The sequence below is a fragment of the Salminus brasiliensis genome, chromosome 16 (assembly GCF_030463535.1).
Source record: "Salminus brasiliensis chromosome 16, fSalBra1.hap2, whole genome shotgun sequence".
NCBI lineage: Eukaryota > Metazoa > Chordata > Actinopteri > Characiformes > Bryconidae > Salminus > Salminus brasiliensis.
Genome location: NC_132893.1, coordinates 31,642,305 through 31,669,256, shown reverse-complemented (window position 1 = coordinate 31,669,256; position 26,952 = coordinate 31,642,305). Strand labels below are relative to the sequence as shown.

The window sequence follows — 26,952 nt, the reverse complement described above, 5'->3', positions numbered from 1 at the left end:
TATTATAATATAACATAATATAACACATATATATAATGTCTGTGTATAATTATTCTATAATAATAACAGTAGTGTGTGTATATATATATATGATGCAATCAATACTAATATATATATATACTATACTGTTGCTACTATTATAATATAACGTAATATAACACATATATATAATGTGTGTGTATAATTATTCACACACATATTATAATAACAGTAGTATATATATATATATATATATATATATATGTGACCACTGTTGTTATCATTCGCATTCTAATATAACGTTATAATTGTTATTATTCTAATCATTATTACTATTATTAGTGCTACTATTATTATTATTATTAAATTATAATAATATTTCCTTTGTGCTCCTCTTTCCCATCCTAATCACCTAATTAACCAATAAACCAATAAACACTATTCAGAGATTCATCTTCACACCATCACTAATACAAACTAATATCTTCCACTAATTCAATATTATTATTATATTATTATTATTATTATTATTATTATTATTATTATTTAACAGCTTAACAACAAATGTCAGTGTGTGTGTGTAACCCTTACGCACGCGTAATACACAGTGTGTATTTGTGTGTGTGTGTGTGTGTGTGTGTGTGTGTGTGTGTGTGTGTGTGTAGGAGAGACTCTCCGTCTGTGCGTCCCACCCTCACACTCCTCCGCTGAGCTCGCGGGACAAGAAAAAAAAGGGGGGAGAAAAAAGAAAGAGAAAAGTCCACCAGCCCCTCCAGCCCCTCCAGCCCCTCCATCTCCTCCACTTCCTGCAGTCAGCAGCTCCAGCCCTGAAAGAAAGTCAGAGGAGGGGAAAAAGTGCTGAGAGTTGTTTGCCCCCCTCCACCGGCTCCGATACGACGAGCTCGCGCGGCTTCTCCCCCGGCCGGACGGACTGCGCCCGGGTCTGCGGGGCTGTTAATCCCTTCTGAAGGTTCTGAAGCCCTTCGAGGAACCGAACCACAGAAAATCCCCCGCACGAGCGGATGATGCAGCAGCGGAGGAGCAGAGCAGATGGAGGAGAAGGTGGAGCAGAAACACGGCGAGTGAACTCTGCATCGGACTAAACAGCTGGACCAGGTCTGGACCAGGAGTGGGGGGATCAGCTGCGGAGCTCCAGCAGGACCACTACCAGCTCTCTGGCCCCCTTTTTTGTGTGTTGTATATGTACTGGAAAAATGAGCTTTGGGCTCCACAGGGGGAGGGAAATCAGCTCGTATGTGAAGGAATCCCCTCTGAACAGGTGAGGAACCAGCACTGCATGGAGATACATCTGTTTTACACTGGTTTACTGCAGTGCTCAAAGCTAGACCTGGTGGTACCGGCGCGCGGAGCTGCTTTCCAGCCCAGTCACCCATGCATTTCAACACAAACTGCTGGAGGACTCGTATTACACTGCATTTAATGCAATACAAGCTTAAACTCCACTGAACACGGGCATGCACGCTGCTGGAGGACTCCTCGCATCCCGCGCGCCGCTTTACAGTGCTTTAAATCCGGGCAAACTGCACGAGCCCCTCATTTACCTTAATAAATCCCACAATAACTGCAATATTAACGCTCGTTATTCTCAGCACTCACCAACACTGAACTCCTCTCACAGCCACGTGCGTACAAGCTGCCGTACTGAGCTGCATTTCAGCCCCTTTGCCACCAACACTGGTCACCTGAAGGCTCGCGGAATTCAGTGCAAGTTGCTGGAAGTAATGCAAACTACTGCACTGGTAATTAAATACACAGCTAAGGCTAAGCTGCAGGGCTGATTTACAGTCCATTGAACCACTGACCATATCCCTGCCCTGCGCCCTGCTGTAGAGGACTGCTGTTACTGCCCCTCAGACGCCGGTCACTTCTGTGCAAACCGCTGGAGAACTGCTTTCCAGCCTTTAACCAGTTTAATGCAGCTAAAAAAAGCTAATTTACTCATAAATACTAATATTAATCCCACCATACCTCAATTTAATTCACTACATGATGCTGGGAGTAACGTTAAACCCCATCCAACCCTCATTCGCTGCACTACAAGCTAATAAACAGCTAATCCTAAACCTAAAACCTGCTCTAAACCTATTTTAACCCTAATTTAGTTCAGTCCAAACTGCTATAGACCTTATTTTAAGCTGCAAAACTGCATTAGATGCATTTAACACCCACCTAAACCCATCTGATTCAATGCAAACTGCTTTAAAGCTCCTCTTAAAGCCATAATATTAAACTGCAATACTGCTCGAAATGCATTTACCACACATTTAGGTCCCTATGCATTTAATATTAAACTGCAAAACTGCTGCACGCGCATTTAACACTCACACAAAGATTTCAGAGCAAGCTGCAACGCTGCTTTACAGGCTATGCACGTTGCCCCTAATACCCTAATGCCCTAGTACCCTGCAGTGCTGTTGACTAATACAGACTTAATGTTAAACTGCAAAACTGCAACACGTGCATTTAGCACTCAGGCCAAGACTTGCATATCTATGCATAGTCTATGCACGTTACCCCCAATGCATGCTGCTAGTAACCTGCAATGCTTAATATTAAACTGCAAAGTTGCAGCACGCGCATTATTTAACACTCAGAGACTTCAGAGCTGCAATGCTGCTACATGCTACATGCATGCAGACCTAGTGCTAAACTGCTAAATTGCTCCACATGCATTGAGCACTCATCCACTTCAGCAGCCTTCAGCAGACTACTAAAAAGATAGGCTATGTGCCCTCAGCGCGTGCATTGCTCGTTTACAGCACTACAGACTCCTGCAGAGCCTGGGTTATTCGTGCCTATGTGCAGAACCGACTGCAAAACTACTGACTTGCACTACAGCGCTGCACTGAACTGCCCGCGCGCTCCCACTGCCCGCGCGCTTAAAGAAGCCCAAATCAGTCTTAAAACGGCTTACTCTCCACGCCGGACACCAGAGCCCCAGTCCGGGCTCAGACCGGACGCCGTAAAGCCTCCGCGCGTGGAGGGTGGAGGGTGAGGGTGAGGGTGAGGGTGCTGGGCGAGTGCCTGCTGGTATTCCCCAGCCCAGAGTGTTGTGATCAGACTCAGACCCTCTTTTAACGATCTCACTAACACACACTCTCACTAACACACACACACACACACACACACAGGCATACACACTTCTACTGACATGCACGCGCATTCACACCAGTCAGTGCAGAGGATTTTAATTACTGCCATTAAAAAATCAAATTTGCAATTCTTTCAAAGGGAAGGTGGCTGCGGCGGGGTGGGTGGGTTTGAGGAGGGGGTGTTTGGTGGGGGGGGGGTTATGGCTCTTTTCTCTGATTGACAGCTGAAATGAACACTTGGAGCCCCTCTTATAGGAGCATGCGCGCGCTATTTGTAATTACAGGTAGTTTATTTTTGATTTATCTCTCTCTGCATCTTTTCAGCTCTCTCTGGATGGCGTGGAAATGCGATTATCCAAAGAGGCACTGGGGGTTAAGTGTGTAAGGGTGTGTTGGAGGGGTGTGTGGATGAAGGGGAGGGGGGGTGGGGGGTGGGGGGGGGGCAGAGATTGATGTGGCTTGATGATCATCTCTGAGGGTCTTTTTTGTCACTCTGCTCTCCAGCGCGAGGCTTGAACGTGTTTTTGCTGTTTTTATTGTTTTGAGACCCTATAAAGCCCCTCGCCATGGACTCACGAGCTCCAATCCTCTGGCTTTTTTTCTAGGTGATCGGCGCCCGCAAGCAAGCACGCACGCAGGCAGGCAGGCACGCACGCACGGATTCACTCACTCACTCACTCAGTCACTCACGCGCGCGCGCGCAGACACAAGGACGCACGGACGCACGGACTCACCCACACACACACACACAGATACACACATTCTCCAGCTCGAGCGGAGGGCACGGCGCGGACTCGCCATGGTAAGAGCTGATGGAGCGCGTGTCTGCATGCGTGAGTGAATGTTAGTGCCTCCTTCTCTTTCTTTCCTCTTTATTTTAACGTAGTTTTTTCTTTACGCAAAATTGCGTCAACAGTGCAGCGCGCGCCGCTTTTGCTTGCCTTAACTTTCCACCGCCGGTTTTTGCACTCTCTCGAGCGGATTTGCGTGCAGCACGAGCCCTTTTTTTCCCACTGCACTCACGTTTACCGCACGTTTTTGTTGTTTTTGCGTTCATCGCGCGCTTGTCGCCGTTTTTAACGCAGTAACTGACGTCTGATTCGCTTTACGATAAAAACGGCAAAGGTATCGTTCAGAGAGATCTCTCAGAAGAACCTCATTTTGGGTTCCACGTAGAGCGTTTCGGTGGTCGGTTCTTCAAGTGCACCTGAGAAGTAAAGTTAAGGACGTTTAAGGAACCTTCACGTGCACTCCTAAAAATGAACGTGCTTCACCTGTGAAGTCCGGAGAGATGTCACTCCAGAAAAGAGGCTTTAAAGGGTTCTTTGAGCGATGAGCCAAAGAGGAACCACGACTGGTTCCGTACAGAACCACGTTTGTAGCAGACACATATGCGCGCGTGGAGAACCTTTAAAGGGCTTAATGGCTTTACTTTGGGCCCAAACGCGGTTCCTCTGTGGCATCACCATTTTTAGGAGCGAAATAAGCCCAAAAAACAAAACATCAATCAATTTGATTATATTTCTGAAAAATCATGCAATTAATGTAATAAACAATGCACGATTGAAAGCACGTGCAGATCTCTAATGCAGAAGCGTGCACGGATTTAAAATAGGTGTGTGTTTATTAGCAGCGTCTGAATCTTAACAAGGCCTTCAGCGGGCGCGAGGGGTTTGTTCTGCGGGCTGTTTGAGCTCGCGCTCAGGCTGAGTGTGTTTTCATGTGCAAGCTGGAACAGCTGGAGTGCTAATCAGTCCTCTGCGTCGTCCTTAGAAGACGTGCTGGATGAGTTTAGCTGTGCGTTATTAATATTATTATTATTATTATTATTATTATTAATATTGTTATTATTATTATTGTTATTATGAGGAGTTTGAGCTGTAATAAAAGCCGCGGTAGTTCGCGCGGTAGTTGGTAGTTGCTGCGCGCTCTGGGTGAGTGTGTGTAGGATAAGGATGGATGGACGTCGGTAAACGTTTAAACCGTTTTGCGGTAGATTAGATATTACACAGGTCTGAGTTTATACTGGGGTTAGAAGAAGGGTCTCTCTCTCTCTCTCTCTCTCTCTCTCTCTCTCTCTCTCTCTCTCTCTCTCTGCGCTTCCCCCAGTCTGGACCTTTTCTGAATCTTTTAGATGATTAAACGTTCACTTCAACAAACGTCTAATTTTTATTTCTTCATATTTTCTTGGTAATTTATTTTTGAGAGGTTATCTAAAAACGCTTTAATGTCTATAAATTAATTGGAATTAATATTATTTTATTTTATTGCCGATTATAATTTTGTACATTTCAGGTTATTATTATTAATATTATTATTATTATTATTATTATTATTATTATTATTATTAACAATACTACTATTACTACTAATAATAGTAATAACAGGTAGTTTTGTTATTATACTTATATTTATAGTTATATAGTTATACTATAGTTATATATTTATAGTTATATAGTTATACTATCGTTATATATTTATAGTTGTTATTATTATATATTTATAGTTATATAGTTATACTATAGTTATATATTTATAGTTATATAGTTATACTATCGTTATATATTTATAGTTGTTATTATTATATATTTATAGTTATATAGTTATACTATAGTTATATATTTATAGTTATATAGTTATACTATCGTTATATATTTATAGTTATATAGTTATACTATCGTTATATATTTATAGTTGTTATTATTATATATTTATAGTTATATAGTTATACTATAGTTATATATTTATAGTTATATAGTTATACTATAGTTATATATTTATAGTTATATAGTTATACTATCGTTATATATTTATAGTTGTTATTATTATATATTTATAGTTATATAGTTATACTATAGTTATATATTTATAGTTATATAGTTATACTATAGTTATATATTTATAGTTATATAGTTATACTATAGTTATATATTTATAGTTATAATTATTATATTTATAGTTATTATTATAATTACAGTGATAATTATTATTTTTTGTTGAGTGAATTATTATTAGGTTTAAGTAATAGATATTAAATAAAAATTAAATGCTGCCCAAAAACGCAGGACATAACGTTTAAAATTACATCTGAAAATGTGTGCAGAGCGCGAGCTTGTCAGAGGCGCGCTCGAACGTTTTCTTCATTTGATATAAAAATATAAAAATATAACATTTTATTGTCTGTATATCCTTATCTCTAAGGGTGTGTGTGCCTGCTGTTTATATGTGTGTGTGTGTGTGTGTGTGTGTGTGTGTGTGTGTGTGTGTGTGCCTGTACAGTGGGGGTATAGAGGGTGTATATCTGTATTAAAGGTGTATAAAGTGATTGCTGTGCATGCCCCCCTACAGTCCCGTTGTGACAGTGACTCTCAGAGGGAGCCCCCCCGCTCCCCATCCCCGTCCTCCTCTCCCTCCTCTCCACCCTCCAGCGCCTCCTCCTCCAGCAGGAACGTGTGCGCTAGCTGCGGCCTTGAGATCCTGGACAGATACCTGCTCAAGGTAAATAAGGGCACGCGCGGGGCTGCGGGGCGGCTCGTGGTGTTTTAGACGTTTTCGTTGAATAAACGAGTTTTACATGTTTAGTGATAGTTCTGGCCTGTTTTACTATAGCTGCTGATTTATTAATATTAATATTATTAATAATATTATTATTATTATTAGAACAGGCCTAGTTTTAGATATGGTTTATTGACTTGTGTTCCTGCTCCTCAGTGAAGCCGCTAGCCTGCCGTTTCAGAGCGGATCAATATTTAATAATTATTGATGGATTTATTTAACAGCAGCTACAAGCTTCATTCACTATCGGTTAATACGAGGGGTGTTACTGCAGGGCACAGCACGCGCTGTCTGCTGCGCCCGAAACACATCTGTTCATATTAAATATAAAATAAAGAGAAACAGAGGAAACTCCACAGCTGGAACGAAGTAAAGGAATATAAACATCTGTACAGTAAATATACACACATTCTTCATCACACACAGTTTTACATTCTCCTGCATCAGAATCAGATTCAGTCAGGAGTTTAATAATGAAATGTAATAATTTTACTGATAGAAATGATAGGAATAGGCAGTGATTATAATGAAGGTCAGGAACTCGCGTAAGAATACAGAATTAATACATCATTATTATTATTATTATTATTATTATTATTATTATTATTGTTATTATTATTATTGTTATTATTATTATTATTATTATTGTTGTTGTTGTAACAATAATAATAATAACACTTGTAATAATTGTGATCATATTTTATAATTATACCTTTAAAATAATATTTATACTACTACTACTACTAATAATAATGATAATAAACAGGAGTAATTTGATAACAACATAAGTACTACTACTATACTAATATACTTACCATTTAAAAAGTATTATTATTAATAATAATAACAAGTATAATGACTAATATCATATTTGTATTATATTATTTTTTATATTATATATTTGTATTATATGATATAATATTTATTATATTATTAATTTGTATTATTATATTTATATTATATTTCTATTCTAATTCTTATTAATATTATTATTATTGGTATGATTACTATCCTTTTGTTATTATTATTATTATTATTAGTAGTAGTAGTAATAGTAGTATGATTAGTATATATTTGTTATTATTGTTATTATAATAATAATAATTATTTTTTATTATTATTATTATTATTATAAGTAGTAGTAGTATGATTACTATCTATTTGTTATTATTATTTTTAAATATTATTATAAGTAGTAGTAGTAGTATGATTACTATCTATTTGTTATTATTATTTTTAAATATTATTATAAGTAGTAGTAGTAGTATGATTACTATCTATTTGTTATTATTATTTTTAAATATTATTATAAGTAGTAGTAGTAGTAGTATGATTACTATCTATTTGTTATTATTATTTTTAAATATTATTATAAGTAGTAGTAGTAGTATGATTACTATCTATTTGTTATTATTATTTTTAAATATTATTATAAGTAGTAGTAGTAGTAGTATGATTACTATCTATTTGTTATTATTATTTTTAAATATTATTATAAGTAGTAGTAGTAGTATGATTAGTATCTATTTGTTATTATTATTATTATTAGTAGTAGTAGTAGTAGTAGTAGTATTATGATTACTATCTATTTGTAATATGTATTATATTGGGTTTTTTGTTTCCCCCAGGTTAATAATCTAATCTGGCACGTGCGGTGCCTGGAGTGCTCAGTGTGCAGAACATCACTGCGTCAGCACAGCAGCTGCTACATCAAAAATAAGGAAATCTTCTGTAAAATGGATTATTTCAGGTAGGGTAAGTTTTTCTACTTCATCTAAAGGTGTAGATTACACATCAGCAGCAGCAGCAGCTGTACTGTCAGGATGCTCACAGAGGCAGCACATCTGTCCTGCTTTAATGATGCTCTTCATTCTGCTCTAATCGCACTGGATAGATCTGTGAATCAGATCAGCTGGATGCTGATCAGAGGTTGCTGTGAAAATGTGTGAGGAGTGCAGTAGCTGTTTGTTTGGGTGTTGGGTTGGTAAGCGTGGAGGTGTGTGTGTGTGTCTGTGTGTGTGGGTATATAAAACGATACATGCCTGCGCTGCTTTATGCGTAATGATAGGTGCTGTTTGGGTCATGCTCGTGCTGCAGAGCCTCTTTCTTCAGAGCACTGCAGAAAGACCTGCAGGATTCTTGTGGCTGTTGGCGCATAAACATCTGGATTTTTACTGTTTATCTGGTTGCTGCAGATTATGGCCTTGCTCGGTGAGACTGCTAGAGTTAAGGCTGATATTTTGCATTGCTTTTGGTGCCCTACAATGCAGTAAATGTGGGATAGGACTGAAGCTGAGCTGCCTCCTGCTCTGTAGGAGTGTGAATGCCAGCTGAGAAACGTAGGATCTTGCTTAGATTTGGAGAAATGCGTGCATTCAGATGCTGGGCACTTCAGAAATGTACAGAATTCAGGTAATAATGGCTTGTGAATGTTCATATAAATGAAAAATATGTTTATATTAATTCACAAAGGGCTTTATTAGTATTGCCAGCACATAAAGGAAATTATACTTGCTTGTTATAGAAATAAAAGTAATCAATAACAGTAAGATTACATGTAGGAGAGCATTTATAAATAGACCTAGCAATATTTCATAATGGCATAATGTTTATTTGTATAGTGTAGATTGTATCCGACTACCAAAACAAATGCAAAATAGGTGCCATGATCATTTACAGATTTTCATATTTCATAAAGGAAATTATTTCCTAACACTGATGGTTCATATGTCTTGTAAATAATATAATATATATAAATATATAATATATATGGCTTATAGACGGCCTTCACTTTCATTCAGGTGTGTAGACTTAAATAATAAGCTCTAAAGGCCCCAAAATGCATCCCTGCATATAAATACTACTACTGTATACTAACACTGTAACGGATAATGTATCCATATAAAAAGGGCTCATTTTGCCTGTTTGTATTATTTAAACTGCAAATAAATACTAATTAATACCAAATATGAGCCTGTTTATGACAAAAGGCCTACGTAAATATCAGCATCCCATAAAAAAGACAATTTAACCACAGTAATAATTAATATAGCTTCCTCGATATTAGTATTACGATAATTATTGGCTTACAAAAGTACAAAAAATACATGCAAAATAGCTGCTAAAGCCCTTAAACAATCAACAGTGATGGTTCATATGTCTTATAGACGGCCTTCACTTTCCTTCAGATATACAGACTAAAATAATAAGCTCTAAAGGCCCCAAAATGCATCCCTGCTTATATGCAAAGACCGTTATAAACACTACTACTGTATACTAACACTGTAACGGATACTGTATCCATACAAAGAGGGTTCATATAGCCTGCTTGTACTATTTTAATTGCAAATAAATACTAAATATGACCCTGCTTATGACAAAAGGCCTATGTAAATATCAGCATCCCATAATAAAGACAATTTAACCACCACAGTAATAATTAATACAGCTTACTCGATATTAGTATTACGATAAATAATGGCTTACAAAAGTGCAAATACATAAAAGATCATACACTAACAGTGAGGGTTCATATAACCGCCCGATAGACAGTATTTACCCTAGTCGTCAAACTGATTGTGTGGTTATTGGGTGTATATGACCAAAGCAGTGTGTATGTGTGTGTGCGCGCCATTTACTGTCCTGTAGCGAAATAAATGCAAAATATAGCCCTGCTTATGGTCAAAGCACTCTATAATCTACACTATATCCCAACAGCGCTGTATCCTAAAAGGCCTTTCAGCATTTTAATATTAAATATGATCCTGCTTATGAACAAAGCCCTGTCATAATTAATGTAGTTTGCTTGTCAGATGAACTGAATCAATAAATGGCTTAAAAAATAAAAGTTAAATCGGTCTTTATCAGTATCCATTACGGAGCTTTAGTCTAATAGCCACGGCTCATGTAAAAAAACGGCTTGCTATCAGTAGTGAGGTCATCAACGTCTTACAAAAGTGCTAATTAATGACCCTGCATATGTATGAGAGTTATATCATTTTGAGGATTGTATTGAAGTCCACGCGTACTGTGTCTACTAGCGTCCTTACTCATATCATCTCAGCACAGGTCAGGACATTGTATGCAGTTATTAACTGCTGGTACAGGTAGATTGTTACCTGAGCAATATGTATGTAAATACCAGTATCCCATAAGCAGACCGTGTGCTAGTATAGTTGGCTCGTCTCCTGTGATGGTCAGTAGCTAGAAATGGTGTAAAAATTCAAAACATACCCCTGATTAGACAGCTATGCACTATTGGCTGGAAAATGTTGCATGTCGCTGATTGAAGGTGTATACATGTGTGTTCCTATTTGGAAATACGCCCTAAAGGAGACTGTATGTGTTGTATAAGCTCTTATCTGAATTAAGACATCGCTTCCAAAGGTGCAGAGAAGTACGCCATATGCCCAAGCTTATGCAGAAGGGTCCTTATTAATATCAGTACAAGTCGAGATGTTCTTATGTGTACTGTTACAAACTGATCGTACAGATAGACTGACAGATAGAGTGTCACCTGAACAAAAAGACATGTAAAGGAATGTGTGTGTGTTTATGTACTAATATAGTAGATGGCCCATATGGCTTGCTGGTCACCTAAATGAATGCAATAAATGGTTGGAAAAAAAATGCAAAACACGCATACAGTTATTAAAGCCGTATACATCAGTGTGTGTGTGTGTGTGTGTATATATATATATATAAATCTATGTATGGGACAATGCCATATATATACATATATACAAGTATATACAGATTTATATGTATAAATATATTCCTATACAAATATGCCCTGTGTTATGCTCATATATATATATATATATATATGATGTATCAATGTAGGTTATTAATGTAGGTTATGGGATAATGGCATATACACATATGCTTGTATACATATACATATATATGCCATTATCCCATAACCTTCATTTATAACCTACATTTTCTTACATTTATACAATACATTTATACAATATACATAATAAGGACACCTATATATATATATATATGCGCTGCTATAAATGGCTGAAAAATGCAAAACACACCCCTTATTGTATCAAATTCACATACATGAGTATTGCTATATAAGTGTGGCCTAACAGAGCCTGTCTCCTAAATGAAGTAGTAGTGGTAATAGCTCATACAGCTGATAGAACTTGCTTGTTATCTGATCAAGGTGATTTGTATTGTAGTCTATGGACGCTTCCCTCAGGCTCTCTGACACTGGTGTAATGTGCGGGCTGCCGAGTGAAGGATGTGTGTGATAGCGTTCAGGATGCGAGGGTGTGATTGCAGGGCACTCAGCTCAGGCTCTGAATGGCAGAAGGATATTGGCCTGCCTTCCCCGTTCATTCGCAGCAGTGTGAAGTGACTGGCCCCCTTTTTTTCTGAGCTGATCCCGCGTTCGAGGAGGACGTTTGTTTTCTGCTTTAGGAGCCAATAATCTGAAGTGATGCTTCACATGATGGGGGTATCAATGCTGGGGCGCCGGGGCCGCTCTGGAAGGCTCCTACACACATCTGTGCAGATGTCTTGTTTAGTGTGGAGAAAGGCAGAAGTGTTGGGAGGATGGCAGGAGTCAGAGGCCAGAGTGCATTCAGGGTTTTTGTCATTTCTCGTGGGGGCATTTTGATGCCGGATACGGATCACACTGGGTCTAAAAGCTGCTGCGTCTGTTGGTGTAGGACGCTCTGTGTCTAAACCAGGCCGTGAATATCCATCTCTGCTGAAGGAGACATGGGAAAAAGGAAAGCTGCAATTTTCTCTTCGTGTGTAAATACAAATTAAACACTATCAGTAAAGTGTTTACTGAGATAACAGAGTGTCTGAGATAGCTCTGTGTCTCCAGTGGGGTTTAGCTCATCTGATAACAACGTCTGAAGAGAAATAACCTTCAGAAAGGACGTTACACGATGCCCGTGTCAAATTCTCTGGGTAATTACGCTTGTTTTGTAAAGATTGTAAGAGCTGATCAGGTTCTTCAGCGGGTTCTTAGTGAAGGCAATAGGTCTAGATAGAACCAGGACAACTCAAAGAACCGTCTGAATAATTCAATGGTTGTTTGCCTGGTTAAGTGGGTTTTTCTTTATAGAACCTTAAACCCCGGTTCTATGTAGCACCAAAAAAGGTGCCATTATTGGGTCAAACCCTTTTCATCAGTGCTGTATAGAAGCCCTTTTTGACATTCTGCCTCATTTTAACAACAAAAGAAATAAAATATAAATACAAATATTCAAAAATCTAATGATGTTAAGGTGTTATGGCTGATTTCTGAATTTCTGGAGATGGCTAATGTTGTTGTAAACAAACTGAGTTATTTTAAAAAGTGATTTCTCTTATATCTATTAATTACGGGTTCCCTCACAACTCAGCAGAGCTGGCAGTTTGTTCTCCACATATGCGATTGCGTGGACAGGCTGGGGCACCCCTGGTCGATTTACATGTGTTGTTGATGTTTTTTAAGTTATTAAAGTTATTAAAGTTACAAATGTTTGCTTATTGTATTTAAAGAAAAAAAAGAAAATGACAAAGTTTTTTGCTCTTTCTCAATATGAACAAATAAATACCATATTTGCATTTGTTTACTTTATTTGTACTCTCTCTCTCTCTCTCTCTCTCACTATATATATATATATATATATATATATATATATATATATATATATATATATATATATAGACATGGAAAAAAAGGAAAGCTAAAATATATATACAAAAAATAAAATAAAAAATATACATACATTGTCATACAAAAACCTTGTATCTACATTTTGTTCTCTATTTTTTCTTTTTTGAAAATAATGTAAATGTGAATCTGGCAATTGTTTTTTTTACAGTGTGTCAAAATTTAATACTGAATGTACCAATAGAAATGCTTCAAGAATTCTGCTTAAAAAAAAAAAGAAAAGAAATATATATATATATTTAGAGAGAGAGAGAGAGAGAGAGAGAGAGAGATGGAAGAAGCAGCAAAAAACCTTCTTAACTAAAGAAGTGAACTGAATGTGTGATGATCATTTTGAAGCATTTCTATTGGTCCGTTCATCATACAGTTTTAACACAAAGTAAAGCAAAAAACAGCAGAAATAAAGATATGAGGTTATGGGACACTTGTATGGAGGCCTTGTGTACCACAGCATCATGGGAACATTACCAGAGGCAACACGGTGATTGACTGTGTAAGATATTCATTTAGACAAGGCAAAAAGGGGGCTGCTGTAATAGCTTCAAGTTGTCAAGGAGTCGTAGTAGCAGCGCAGTGGCTTAGTAAGGGTTGTTGTAAGGACCAGGGGCTTGTTTGTGTGTGTTGTCCAGTGGCAGAGAAGCCCTGTACTTACTGTAGAGCCTTTTCTGCTCAGGAGATAGAGATCTTAGCAAAATATGTCCCGCCAGAAAAGACTATACTTAGAAGGGAATTTCACTTAAAAATGATTTTCATATTTGGCTTGATTTTCTGATAGAGCTGGAGAAAAAGCATTTGTCAGCATAGAAGCCGCTCCATGGTTTTGATTTGCCAGACTTGGCGGAGTGGACTCTTTGGTTTGAGATGGTTTAAAAAGCTTTTCCTTCCATTTATTGGTGGCATTGGTGTGATTTTATATTTATTTTATTTTTTTGGTGAAAGAAACACTTTTAGAGCACGGCTGGCTCGCCTCTATACACAGAGCGTAACCCGATACGGTGCGGCCGTGCCGAGATTTATAATTAGCTCAGCCTGAGATGGCCATCACGGGCATCATTTTTAAAGGCAAATTCTGTTACATTGGAGTTACGCTCAGGAGGCATATAGAGGGCTCTCTGTACTCGCACTGGATTCTCAATCAAAGCTGCCACTGAGAAACACCTCCATCATGATGCCTAATGTATACTTGAGCAACATGGGGCAATAGTGGCAAACAGAACCAAAGAGATATGCTCAAATTAATCTATCTACCAAGACCCCTGTAGAAGACCCACATTCGGGTTCCTCAGGAGCCTTTCAATGGTTCCCTAAAATGAGATCTCTGAGTGTGAATTTTAGAGACCCACAGAAGGATGTTGAGGGACGTCTGTGGAAGATTTACAGATGTTCACCTTGTCTCCACCTGATTTCAACATCTGGATAAATATCAATAAATAAATTCAATTAACTCAAAACCTTAACCTTAAGCCAGGTCCCAGAGCAAGCAAGCGCGAGACTGATTTACTACAAATAGTCCAAAACCTTTAAGAAACTGGACCCAGATACACTCTCAAAAATGGGTTCTTCAAAGGTTCTTTATAGAACTGTATAGAAACATGACCACTTAAAAGACCCCCTGGATGCTTGGCTGGTGGTTAGATTGAGGGAGAACCTTTTGCAGATAGTTCTAACCGTTATCACTAATTCTTCAAGGTTCTTTGGTAAAGGCAGTGGTTCTATATGGAACCATGACGCACAAAAAAATATTTGGACACTGGACTGGTTCCTTGCCACTTCTAGGCAGTTGGAAAACATTTAGAAGATGGGTCACTGTAGCACCAAATAAGGTCTAGGAACCCTTCTTTAGAGCTACCTGTAGAACCCTTTTGGCGTGGACTCTAGTACGTTTACAGTGTTTGATATTCTGCATATTTTTTACTAAAGAATACAAAGAAAATGAGAGAATTTTATTCTTAAAGCATCTTTCAGTTTTAAAAATTGCAAAATTTAAGGCAAGCTTCTGAATTTCAAAGAAGCTCATCAAAGAACCCTTTCTGAGCACATAGCACACAGAAGTATGACCAAAGGTTTTCCTAGAACCTTGTGTCCATCTCAAGAACCATTCAGACCTTGTGTTTGCCTCTCCCGCTGTGTACAAAGTGTCATATCGCATCACCCGGTCCGCACGTGCAGGCCTTGGTGGACTGGAGTTGTCCGTCATTAGGAGTGACTGCGTGGAATGGGAATGATTTGTGCCGGCTGCAGTGACGCAGAATTCACATTCGCGGTAGCTTTACTGAAACCCACTCGCAGCTGAGAGGCAGAGGACTGGAGCAGCGTCTAAACTCATGTGCATTTCATCTGAAACTGAAAATGACAAGCAAGCGGCCCCTCGGGGGCCTGTGGCAGGATACAGTGAGCAGAGATTGTGTAAGTGGGGCAGGCCAAAATATTTTCCATAATAATGTCATACATTTGTCACGAGCTTTATTCATCTCCTGCCCTGCCAAATCACCGGCGTCAAATTAACACCTACATTACACACTGGAGGCGGCTGGAGCCGCACTGTAGGCCTGGAGGATCAGAAGAAGCAGCACCAGCCTATAATCTGATTTGCCGCGGAGCAGAGCTTTGCGTTTTCCAGCAGAATCACGGTGTCTGGCAGGAATAAAAAAAAAGAGGCAGGAGATGGATGTCATGTTTGTGTCAGTCTCTCATCTGTGCCAGACTGACAGCTGCTCTAATCGAGTGTAATTGCAGGAAATCAGAGTGGGTTTACTCTCAGCTAGGGAGGGGGGTTAGATTTGAGCAGAGGGAGTGGGACAGAGCAGAGGCTGTACCTACCCCATGTTGGGCTGAGTAAAAAAAAAAAAACAACAAAACAGCCTCAGAAGCGTGAGCGGAGGGCCACACAGGAAGCCGGAGAGAGGCTGCTAATCAGAGAAGCAGGACAGAAGGCCGGGGGAACCTGAGAGGACTGCAGGGAGTTTTCAGGGGGGATTTTTTTTAATTTGGCATTCCTTAAGAGAGAGAAGTTAACTAAACCGTCCTACGAGTTTACTACACACATACTAAAGCAGACCTGGACAGAATTATATGTAATATATATATATATATGTGTGTGTGTGTGTGTGTGTGTGTGTGTGTGTGTGTGTGTGTGCAATTCTAGTATTCCCCCTCCAAAAGTATAACTATGTATATGTATATGTATATGTATAAATATATATATGCAAATTTTGTATATATACTTAATTATGCATGTATATCTATTTTACCCACATGTTGCATAAACTTGCATAGACTTTGTGCTACACTATATATTACATATGTAGTTGGTGTCATACCACATAAAGAATCTGGCAGTTATTCTTTATATATATATATATATATATATATATATAAAAAGAATAACTGCCAGATTCATTATGTCAAATCGCTATATATATATATATATATATATATATATATGGAACATTGGATACTTTTATGCACTATCCGATGCTGTCTGTGGTTCCTAAATGCTTCCACTGTTCATTTTCACCAGCTGACTTGTTGTTGCAGCAATGGCTCCTATAACAGTACTGAATTCAATGATTAAGAGGTGTCCCAATACTTTTGTATATTTAGTGAATAATATATATATATATATATATATATATATATATATATATATATGTTAATCATTGAATTTAACACTGTAATAGGAGCCAACAACAAGTCAGCTGGTGAAAATGAACAGTGGAAGCATTTATATATAGAGATATATAGACAGATAGATATTATGAATGCTAAAGTAATCAACATTAGAGAAGTCCAAAAGCTGTGCTCTGTGGTCCCTGGTCTAATGCTTGAGCCACAAGCTAACATGGTTGTTTCAGTGTCTGCAGTGTAATACTATTTAATCCATCCTGAATTTCTGTATTACATATTTACAGGACACTTTTAAGCCACACTGGGGTTAAGGCAAACTCCACACTGAGAATAGGACCAGTATTTACAGCAGTACACGTAAAGAGTGCTGTACTACAATGCTTAGCTACAATACTCATACTCAAGTACATGATATTTCCATAAGGATTGTATTTCTAAACCTCCCTAACTACACTCTGGTTTCATAAAGGATATAATCCCAGTAATGGGGGAGGGAGAAAAGACAAAACATCCACTCAGAAAAGGCCTCTGTTCGCCCTGGTCTGCACGCCAGAGGCTCCGCTGCAATTTGGAGGCAGGCAGAGGTGAACAGGCCTGGAGTCAAATCTGATGTGGAGAGGCGTTTTAGTGGAATAGCTCATGTGTGGTTGCATGTACTTTCCATTGATTCCTATCTCTGCCGAGAGGATGCCAGCAAGTACAGGATGAAGTGGTTTCGAGGAACCTTTCAGAGAACGCTCGTAATATTTAAGATACAGCTGATGCTGAATGAAACGTACTCAGTTTCAAAGCCCAGAAACAAGTTAAGTAAATTCCAAGTGGCTCCAAATCCCAGGTGATCTGCTCTTTCTATAAGCACGTCATCAGAGAAATCCCAAAGCAAACACTCCCAGATTTGTTCTAGATTTGAGAACAGCCTCAGCATATCAAGATTAATCCTCCGGCCTCGTTCCTGTTTGAGTCTATCCTTTCTATCCGTTGGGCTTGTGGGTGCATTAGACTGGAGGTCGGGCCTGGAGGGAGTGCTTTGAGGCTTCAGGGCTTTTCCCTAGCGAGTTATGATCTGCAGGACAGAAGCACATCTAGAACAAACGCCCTAAAGTTTCTTTCTTGTGATAGGCAAGACGCAGCGAAGAGATTTCAACAGGGTTTCACATTCCTTTCCAGACAACCCACTGAAACGCATCATTACGCAGATGGTGTATTCTTTGTCTGGAAGGAAGCTGTCAGAATTTGGTTAGTAAAGTACACAGGAGCGGCTTTGCAAGCTTGCATGGTGCTTTCAGGCTTATTGTACGTTGTTGTATTGAGTAAATCTGCAGGAGCCTGCAGTTTCCCACACTGTTTCCAATGTGTGGGATTGAGGGAACGGGGTGGATGAGCAGTGTGGCATTAAATTGTTTAACAGATGGAGCAGTTATACTGAAAACAGTATACAGTGGTGCTGGGCTTTTTATGTGCAGATTCTGAGGTGGTGCTGGTGAGGGATGGAGGCCATTGCTACATCATAAACACTGTCTCTAATCAAGCTCGAGTTCTCTTTGTGGTGAAAGACTGTCTACTAAAGCAGTGTGAAGGACTTATTAGGGCATAAGGGAACTAGTAATGCACCACTCGAGCATACCAGACCGCGGTAGCATAGCTGCTAACTGCTAACTAACTGGCAAACACAAGACAAGAAGAAGGTCACTGCTGAAGCCGTAGAAGTAAACACACACACTAGTGAGCAATTAAAGCATACACACACACACACAACCTCGGGTACAGCTAAATCAGTGCCCAGAAAGCAGTCGGGGATTAGGAGCCTTGCTCAAGGGCACCTCTGTTGTAAATGCTAAAGAGGGGAGAAAGCGCTCTTCTTCTTTAAATCACCACACCCCCCCCCCCCCCACACACACACACACACACACACATACACACACTTCCTGTGACCTTTTGGTCCTAGTCCAGCCTCTATAACAAATAGGCCACTAAATGATCTTACCAATAATTTTAATTTAATTAATTTACCAGTTTATATTAACAGGTATAGATATAGTACTTATTTAGTGTAGTCTAGCCCCGACCTTATTTGACCTTATTACGTAATTCTGGTTGTATTTTGGATATTTATATATACATAAATGTTTATAAAAAAAAAAACTGTAAAAAACTGTAAAAAAAATGATGCTTAATCATCTGAAATTAGTAAAAAAAAAATTCTCCATAATATTAATTTCATCCATATTTACTATAATAATTGTTTTAGCCCTTATAGATTATGATTTAATTATGCTAATCCACTTGTTTTTCACTAAATAAATAATTAAACTAAAAAATAAATGGGCAAAAAAATAGACACTTTTGTTTTCTTTAATTTAAGTAATTCTATTAAATAATAATATTGTGTCTCATTTCGTATAAAAGCTGCTGAGGCCGATATTACTGACGCAGTAATACAAACGTAGGTAAAAACATGCTGAATATGAGAGGAATATGAGATTTTTGCATCTCATTATTTTCTCCAAAACATATTCACACACAGGTGGGCGGAGCCTAAACAGGTCAACTGGCCTTCATGTCAGACACATCGTTTCAGAGCTCGTACGTGAGCGCGGTTCAGAAAGAGCAAGAAGAACCATGAAGAGCCGTGTCTCGTTCGAGGCTAACCGCGAGGCTCTCGAGTCTAGCATGATGTCATTTTCAGTGGACAAGCCCCCATCCTGCCCCCCCTCTCCCCAGAGGCCCCAGTGCCTGGGATCCAGCGAGCAAGGCTAGTGTCATCATTCTTGGGACGGGGAAGGGAAAGGGGGAAGCGAAGCCAAATCAGTCAGTTTGATATCCCACATTTCTCTGCGGTCGGAGGAGGTGGTGTACGACACTTTGTTTACACAAGCGCTCCGTGTGCCAGAGGTGTGGTGGTGGGGTGCTTGGGGGGTGGGGTGGGGGGTTGCTTTCGTGGCCATCTGCAGAGCATTAGTCTCAGCCACTGCGCCAAAAGCCGCATTGACCCTCTCTCCATGCTAGAAAGCCGAAGAAACCCTCCCTTGGTCAGCATGTGATGTTTGGTGGAGTTGAGTCCGGTCCCATCCAAATAACACCTGCTTCTGCTGACCACATCTCAGCAGCTTCTGTGCATCTGAAGCGGACTGATTTGATGGTTGTTGAAATTTGTTGTAATTTATTTTTTCATTTTTAGAGTAATTAACGTGTCTTTAATAACAGGCCAGTTACACATTAATAAGCATGTAATAACAATGTAATAACTACTGGTGACGTATTAGTTGTTACAACAGCTTGTGTAATTCCACAAAACATCAGTTTTGACTCAATAGCTATAACAGGAAAAGTCGCAGTTCATATCAATACAATTACTCTCATCTTATAACACATTTATAACCACTTAAAAGAGACAGCTACTGAGTTACACTTGTGTTATTACATGAGTCGAAACTAAAGTTAATACATTTATGCAATTACATAAGCTGTACTACTGCAATCCATTTGTAACAGTGAGCCGATCACTAGTAGTTACACTGTTGTTACATGGTTATTACTGTGTAATTACACAGTTATTACATACACTTCATATAATGTAGGAACTAATTCTGCTACGTCAATGTACACTGATAATCGCTTTGCCTGCTCTTGTGAAGTTAGCGTTTACAGTGTTTAATTACAGGAATTTGTGGGGTCTTGGGCTCAGATCGTCTTGTAGGCCTTTGGGATACAAGAGCAGAACGGGGTTGTGGAAAAAGTGGAGGCCTAATTTCAGTACTGTAAAAAACACAGCAAATGTATTCCAGCTGGCACAGACGGGGCTTCGGGCAGGAATAACATTAACAAAACCTGCTAGTCCCAGTCGGTTCATTTCTTTGGTGTCCTGTCATAACCACTGTCATCGGCCCGCACTTATTCACGAGTGCAGGCCCGCCCGGCCCTGCTGGGGCAGAACGTTGAAAAGCAATTCTTATAAAATAATTATGAAACCAATTTGAAATCCACTCAAAGCTAATAAACAGAGTGTATTAAGACATCGTTAAGACTTCAAGTTAAAAATTCAGTACACTCTGAAAAATAAAAGAGGTGCTACAGAGGGTTCTTTGAGCAGTGCCATAGAAGAACCACTGATGGTTCCTCAATGGCACCGCTCAAAGAACCCTCTGTAGCACCTCTTTTATTTTTTAGAGTGTCCTGAATGAATGAGGACTGTGCTGAGGACCATGGGTATGCTGCAGGTCATGCATGCTCTCTGCAGGCCTGCAGCTGCTGGATCTGCAGACGTTTCCTCCAGGGCTGCGGCTGCTAAATTGCTGGTGCTGTGTCTTACAGAAGGCTGTAATGTGCAGTCAGTCTGCAGTGTTTTAGACCTTTTACACACTGGAGTGTGTTTCTGGGATATAAAAGGAAATCACAGAGCTACAGGATCCCTGATTTTACTGATGAAAGCTTGGAATCACTTGTCATATGATCACAATATTTCACAATATTACCATTTACAACACCATAAACATTTGTGTTTTTGGTGTTGTGTTATGAAGCAATATATTATACATCAATATATTCATATATCAATATATCAGATGTGAAATACTTCAGAAACAAGCTTTTATAAGCTGATATGTGTCCTCTCTTGACAGTAATGCTTCTGCCTTGAGATCTGCCCTGAGAAATGAAATATAATAAGGAATGACTGAGATCCCGTACCCCATATGTTTCCATATATTCACGTTCATGATCATCATTCTTGATGTTCTACAGCTCTCTCGGTCATTTTAGAAACCTCTACTGCTGTGTTTATATATTTTATGGAAAACAGTGATTCCAAACTTGTGTAGAATATAGAGTATGTAATTGAGCAACACCTTAAAACAACCACCTATGGTTGCATAAAGAACCAAGTTCATAATAAAGATGTAAGGAGATTGTGAGGGACCTTTTAAAGGTCTAAAGAACCTTGAAGAACCACTTGATGTAAAGGTTTCTACCAACATTTTATGGTTCTTCATGCAATCAAAAAGACAGCACTCAAAGACTCACCCTTTTAAGAGTAGTAGTGTTGGCTGTAAAAGTGTCAAGGTGTGTTTTGGCTGCAGGTTGGCTGCAGGCCTCGTTCCTGCTCAGGGTACTGATGCGGTGGGCCTTGTCTCTCTCACAGTAGGTTTGGTACTAAGTGTGCACGCTGTGGCCGGCAGATCTACGCCAGCGACTGGGTGCGGCGCGCCCGTGGAAACGCCTACCACCTGGCCTGCTTCGCCTGCTTCTCCTGCAAACGACAGCTCTCCACTGGAGAAGAGTTTGGCCTAGTGGAGGAGAAGGTCCTCTGCAGGATCCACTACGACACCATGGTGGAGAACCTGAAACGGGCAGCTGAGAGCGGTGAGTGTCTATCTCTGTTATCTGTGTGTGTGTGTGTATGTGTGTGTGTGTGTGTTTTCATACCTGTTTAATGGAAGTCAGTGTAAAATATTTTATTCCAAACCATTTTATAGCACTTTTGGTCCATTCAGCATGAAATTCTGGCACAATGTTAAGAAAAACTCAAAGTACATTATTTGGACAAAAGTATTGGGACACCTGCTCATTCACTGTTTCTTCTGAAATCAAGAGTATTAAAAAAGGCTTATCCTGGAGTAATCGTCTCTACTGTCCGGGAAAAAGTCTTTCGACTAGATTTTGGAGTAGCATTGCTGTGAGAATTTGATTGCATTCAGCGACAAGACCGTTAGTGAGGTCAGGATGTTAGATAATCACAACCTCACCCCATCTCTCCCCAACTCATCCCAAAGGTATTGGATGGAGCACCACCATCCATCATTGCAGAGAACACAGTTCTTCCACTGCTCCACAGCTCAATGCTGGGGGGCTTCATACCCCTCTAGCCCACACCTGACATTAGTAGGCATGGAGCAAATGGGCCCATATTTATCTGCTGTAGAGAGTCCTATTCTATTGGCAGTATTTCTCTACAGGGACTAGACAAGCTATGTGTGTGTCTGTGTAGCTGAACGCATTCATTAGAAGGGGTGTCCACAATTATTTGGACATATATACTGTGTATAAAATACTGTATCAAAAAGAGGAGAGATAGGAGTGTGTCTTTGTGTGTGAAGCATTTCTGGGTGTGACAGAGTGTGTATGTGGGTGTGTGATAGGGTATGTAATCATCTTGGCTCAAGCAGATATAGACTCTCATTCCCTGAAAGAAATGGTGTATTGAATTTACATGTTTGAAATGTGTCATTCGGTTGCACATGAATAAAATCTATTACAGCCACACAATCGCTGGGTTTCAGTTTACTGCTCCTAGTCTGAACCCGGCTGATGTTCACATGCTCACATTTTATTCATGTGCAACCGATTGAGCCAACTGAGTCTCGCAGATTCACATCACTGCTGTTGTCTGGGTAGTTTCTAGGATTCTTCTTTATGGAAGGTCCCATTATTCCCATATAGTCGCTGTCCAATGAAGAACTGGGATCTCCAAAATGGTGCAAATGGTCTTAAGTTTCAATGGATGTCAATGTAAAAAGATTTAATTCCATGTACTTTTGGAGCATTTCTATTGGCCAGTTCACCCAGAATTATTCACACGGTGTACAGAAGTTTTTTTTATTAGATAGCAGCGATATACACTTGTGGGTATTTGTGCCTATATACTTTATATACACTCAAAAAGGCTGCTATATAGTACTAAAATTTGCCTTGTACAGTAATGGAACCCTTTTTGGAGGTATCCAGAGCTATTTATGTATAAAGATTAGAGTATATATAAAGATTAGAGTACATATAAAGATTAGAGTACATATATAGATTAGAGTATATATATAAAGATTAGAGTATATATATAAAGTTATATATAAAGAGTTTGTTGCTTTGATGCTAAAACCTGATCTCCATTTATGCTGTTTTTGCATTTTGACATAATGTGAATTTGACAATTGTTCTTTATATTGTAGCAGAATTTCACAGTAAATGAACCAATAGAAATGCCTTGAAATGACCTGGATTAAAATTTTGTTACATTGACTTCCATTGAAAGTTTTTCCTTCTCCTGTAATGTTGCTATTTCTGAGATGTGAGGTTTTTATGTGCCATATATATATATATATATATATATATATATATATATATATAAAGGTTCTATAGAGAACCATCTACAAGAGACAGCAAATGATCAAAATCAAGGTATTCTACATAGATCCGTTGCTTTTACTCAAGAATCTTAGAAGAACCCATTTCGTAAGAACAAAATGAATGAATAAATAAATAAATAATTAAATAAATAAACAAATAAGTAAATAAGCGTGCTGTATTTGACCACATCTGTTACTTTTCTAAACACAACTGGTGTTTAATAGTGTTTTCAACGGTGTTCAGCTTTTTAACACGGCTTTGTGTTTGAATCACTGTTGAATCACTGTCCCCAACATTGTTGGGGATCTGCTGTTTCCCTGGGTTCCCTGGCACGAGAATAATAGTAACACAACACATATGCTGTTAATGAATAAATGTATATTGCTCTGTTTGTGCCTGTGTAGCTCTTTAAATGGCGTAATGCTCTGTGTGTCCGTGTGTACGTACTGCTCTATATGTAATGTAAGAGGTCACCTGAGTTTCAGTCAGTGTGTGCTGTGGCTGATTTTTGCCTCTCGCTCTCACAGGAAGTGGTCTAACGCTGGAAGGGGCAGTGCCGTCAGAGCAAGATAGCCAACCCAAACCAGCCAAACGGGCTCGGACCTCCTTCACTGCCGAACAGCTGCAGGTTAGAACCAGTTACACCCTGTATCTGCACATATAGCATCACAGCATTACTCACAGCATTAGAGTGATGTGAGAGATTACAGTCGTATACAGTAAAACAAAAGGGAACACAAATGGGTTATAAACGGCTTTTGCAACAAGGTTTTGCAATTTAGAAAATTAGAACAACAAAAAAATATTAATAAAGTAAAAAATGTAACTATTGATAACACTCCTACAGAAAGTGGTGGAGGTTCTCCATCACTGTGTTCATCATTAGAACATCTCCAAAGTTCTCCTCTCTCATAGAGTCTAGTATTATTTAGAGTTCTCCTCAGATCAACACCTGGTTTGGTGGTAAATCAGGGCTTAATGATGGTAAATCAGGTGAGCTGCTGCTGCTGCTGCTGATGGTGGAGTTGAACACATCCTCCACGCTGTGCTGGCTGGACTGGGGGGCGTCCAGGAGAAACCTGGAGGAACCGAGCTCTGTTCTTCAGACTAGCTCACCGACAAGATCTCACTACTTTCTTCAGAACGAGAAGCTCTTGTTTCTCCTTTTTATTGGATTTATGTTCCCCTGCATCTGTTCTGATGAGATCTGGAGCTTCTACAGTAAAAACTCTCTCACTGCTGAGAGACATAACTTTAAATAGTGGGATTAGGGGTCCAAAACCTCGGCATAGTGCTGTATATAGTCTGTCTATAATTATAATTATGTCCAGTGAGATCACATGATCTATTGCTTAACAGTGTTTTCCTATTCTGAGAGGGTCTCTATGCTTCATATGCAGGTAATGCAGGCTCAGTTTGCTCAGGATAACAACCCTGACGCTCAGACGCTGCAGAAGCTGGCGGACATGACGGGGCTGAGCAGACGAGTCATACAGGTACACACTTTTTCCTCAGTTTCTACAGTGTTCCCTCTGTATCTCCATTATCTGAGTCCCATCACTACATTCCCTTTTTTTTGCAAAAATAAAATAATGTACAGCTTCATTTGTAAATGATCACAGACAGGTGCGTGACGGCTGCTAATGTGGTTTAATCCGCAGGTTTGGTTTCAGAACTGCCGGGCGAGACACAAAAAGCACACTCCTCAGCACAGCGGGCCTCCGCAGGGTCACCCGCAGGCACGCATGCCCCCCTCGCTGCCCGACGAGCTGCATTACTCACCCTTCGGTAGCCCGGAGAGAGCGCGCATGGTGGCTCTGCATGGCTACATCGACAGTGAGTGGAACTTCTCAAGTACAAGAACATGTAAATTAAACATTTTTTTAACCACATTTTCATTCATGCTCTTCTTGACCACAAATGTAGTCGATCAGCCAAATCATGTCTGGTGTTTGACCCATGTGGAAAGCTGAGATATGGCCATCTATGCACAAATATTGGGCATATATGTCAAAATAAATGTAAATATATAATGTAGACATATATGATATGGTAGAACTATATATATAGTGTATATAGTATATAGTAGGTGAATGCATATGTGCCCACATATGTAGTAAACCTATAAAAAATATCAATTATAGTAAATATAATATCTGTGACACATAACATCTCTTTGGCCCATAAATCTCCATTTGTATCATTTCTGACCATTGTTCTTTACATTGAGTCAGACTTTCATGATTCTGAATAATTTTATATTAATTTAATTTTACACTGACAGCCAATAAAGTTAAGAATTGTACAGTCCTTGTGTAAAGTTGCCATTTTGGAGATAAAGTTATTGTCTGACAGCAACAATTTTTATCAAATATGGTTAAAGGTTAAATGCTTGTATATGTTAACATATTGCTGAAAAACATATGTCTTATGTATTTTAATATGTAACCAAATATATGTTGTATCTTAGGTCACATATTAAAATACATTAGAATTATGTGCCAACTTTATTAAAATATAGGGATATCAGGTAATTCCATGTATTTTAATATGTGTCATACATTTGAAGCCTGTATATCAGATTTCTGTATGGGGAAATTCACTCATTTAGTTTTGCACTGGAGCTACAAGGCTAATACAGCAATCAGGGAATTAAAGCTAATAAGAACTGATTTGTGTCACCAATTAGCGGTGATCATCACACACTCACCACAAACCATGTGAGCTCTAATAGACTCGCCTTGGTGGTTTCTGACTGTATTCCGTAGCGTTCACTGTCAAAAAGTAGAATAATGACACTGCATTGCTAAAAGAGCGGTAGCAATTACCTTTGTCTGTGACCTCAAAGCAGGTCTATTTGAGGTCACGATTTAGGTC

At 39.1% G+C, this 26,952-nt stretch overlaps 1 protein-coding gene across 4 annotated transcripts in view; it reads left to right on the top strand.

The window, feature by feature from the left end:
* Positions 1-845: 845 nt before the first annotated feature.
* lhx6a (LIM homeobox 6a) overlaps positions 846-26,952 on the top strand; it is a 31,170-nt gene continuing 5,063 nt past the window's right edge. The window contains exons 1-7 of one of the 4 annotated variants that reach the window (XM_072658979.1): positions 846-1,258; positions 6,441-6,590; positions 8,276-8,397; positions 22,097-22,317; positions 24,603-24,703; positions 25,476-25,571; positions 25,737-25,911. In XM_072658979.1, coding sequence (XP_072515080.1) covers positions 1,181-1,258; positions 6,441-6,590; positions 8,276-8,397; positions 22,097-22,317; positions 24,603-24,703; positions 25,476-25,571; positions 25,737-25,911 — 943 coding nt within the window. In that variant the 5' untranslated portion in view covers positions 846-1,180. Of the gene's footprint in view, positions 1,259-3,809; positions 3,895-6,440; positions 6,591-8,275; positions 8,398-22,096; positions 22,318-24,602; positions 24,704-25,475; positions 25,572-25,736; positions 25,942-26,952 lie in introns of those variants that run through there. The other 3 variants (XM_072658977.1, XM_072658978.1, XM_072658976.1) reach the window with 3 other exon arrangements.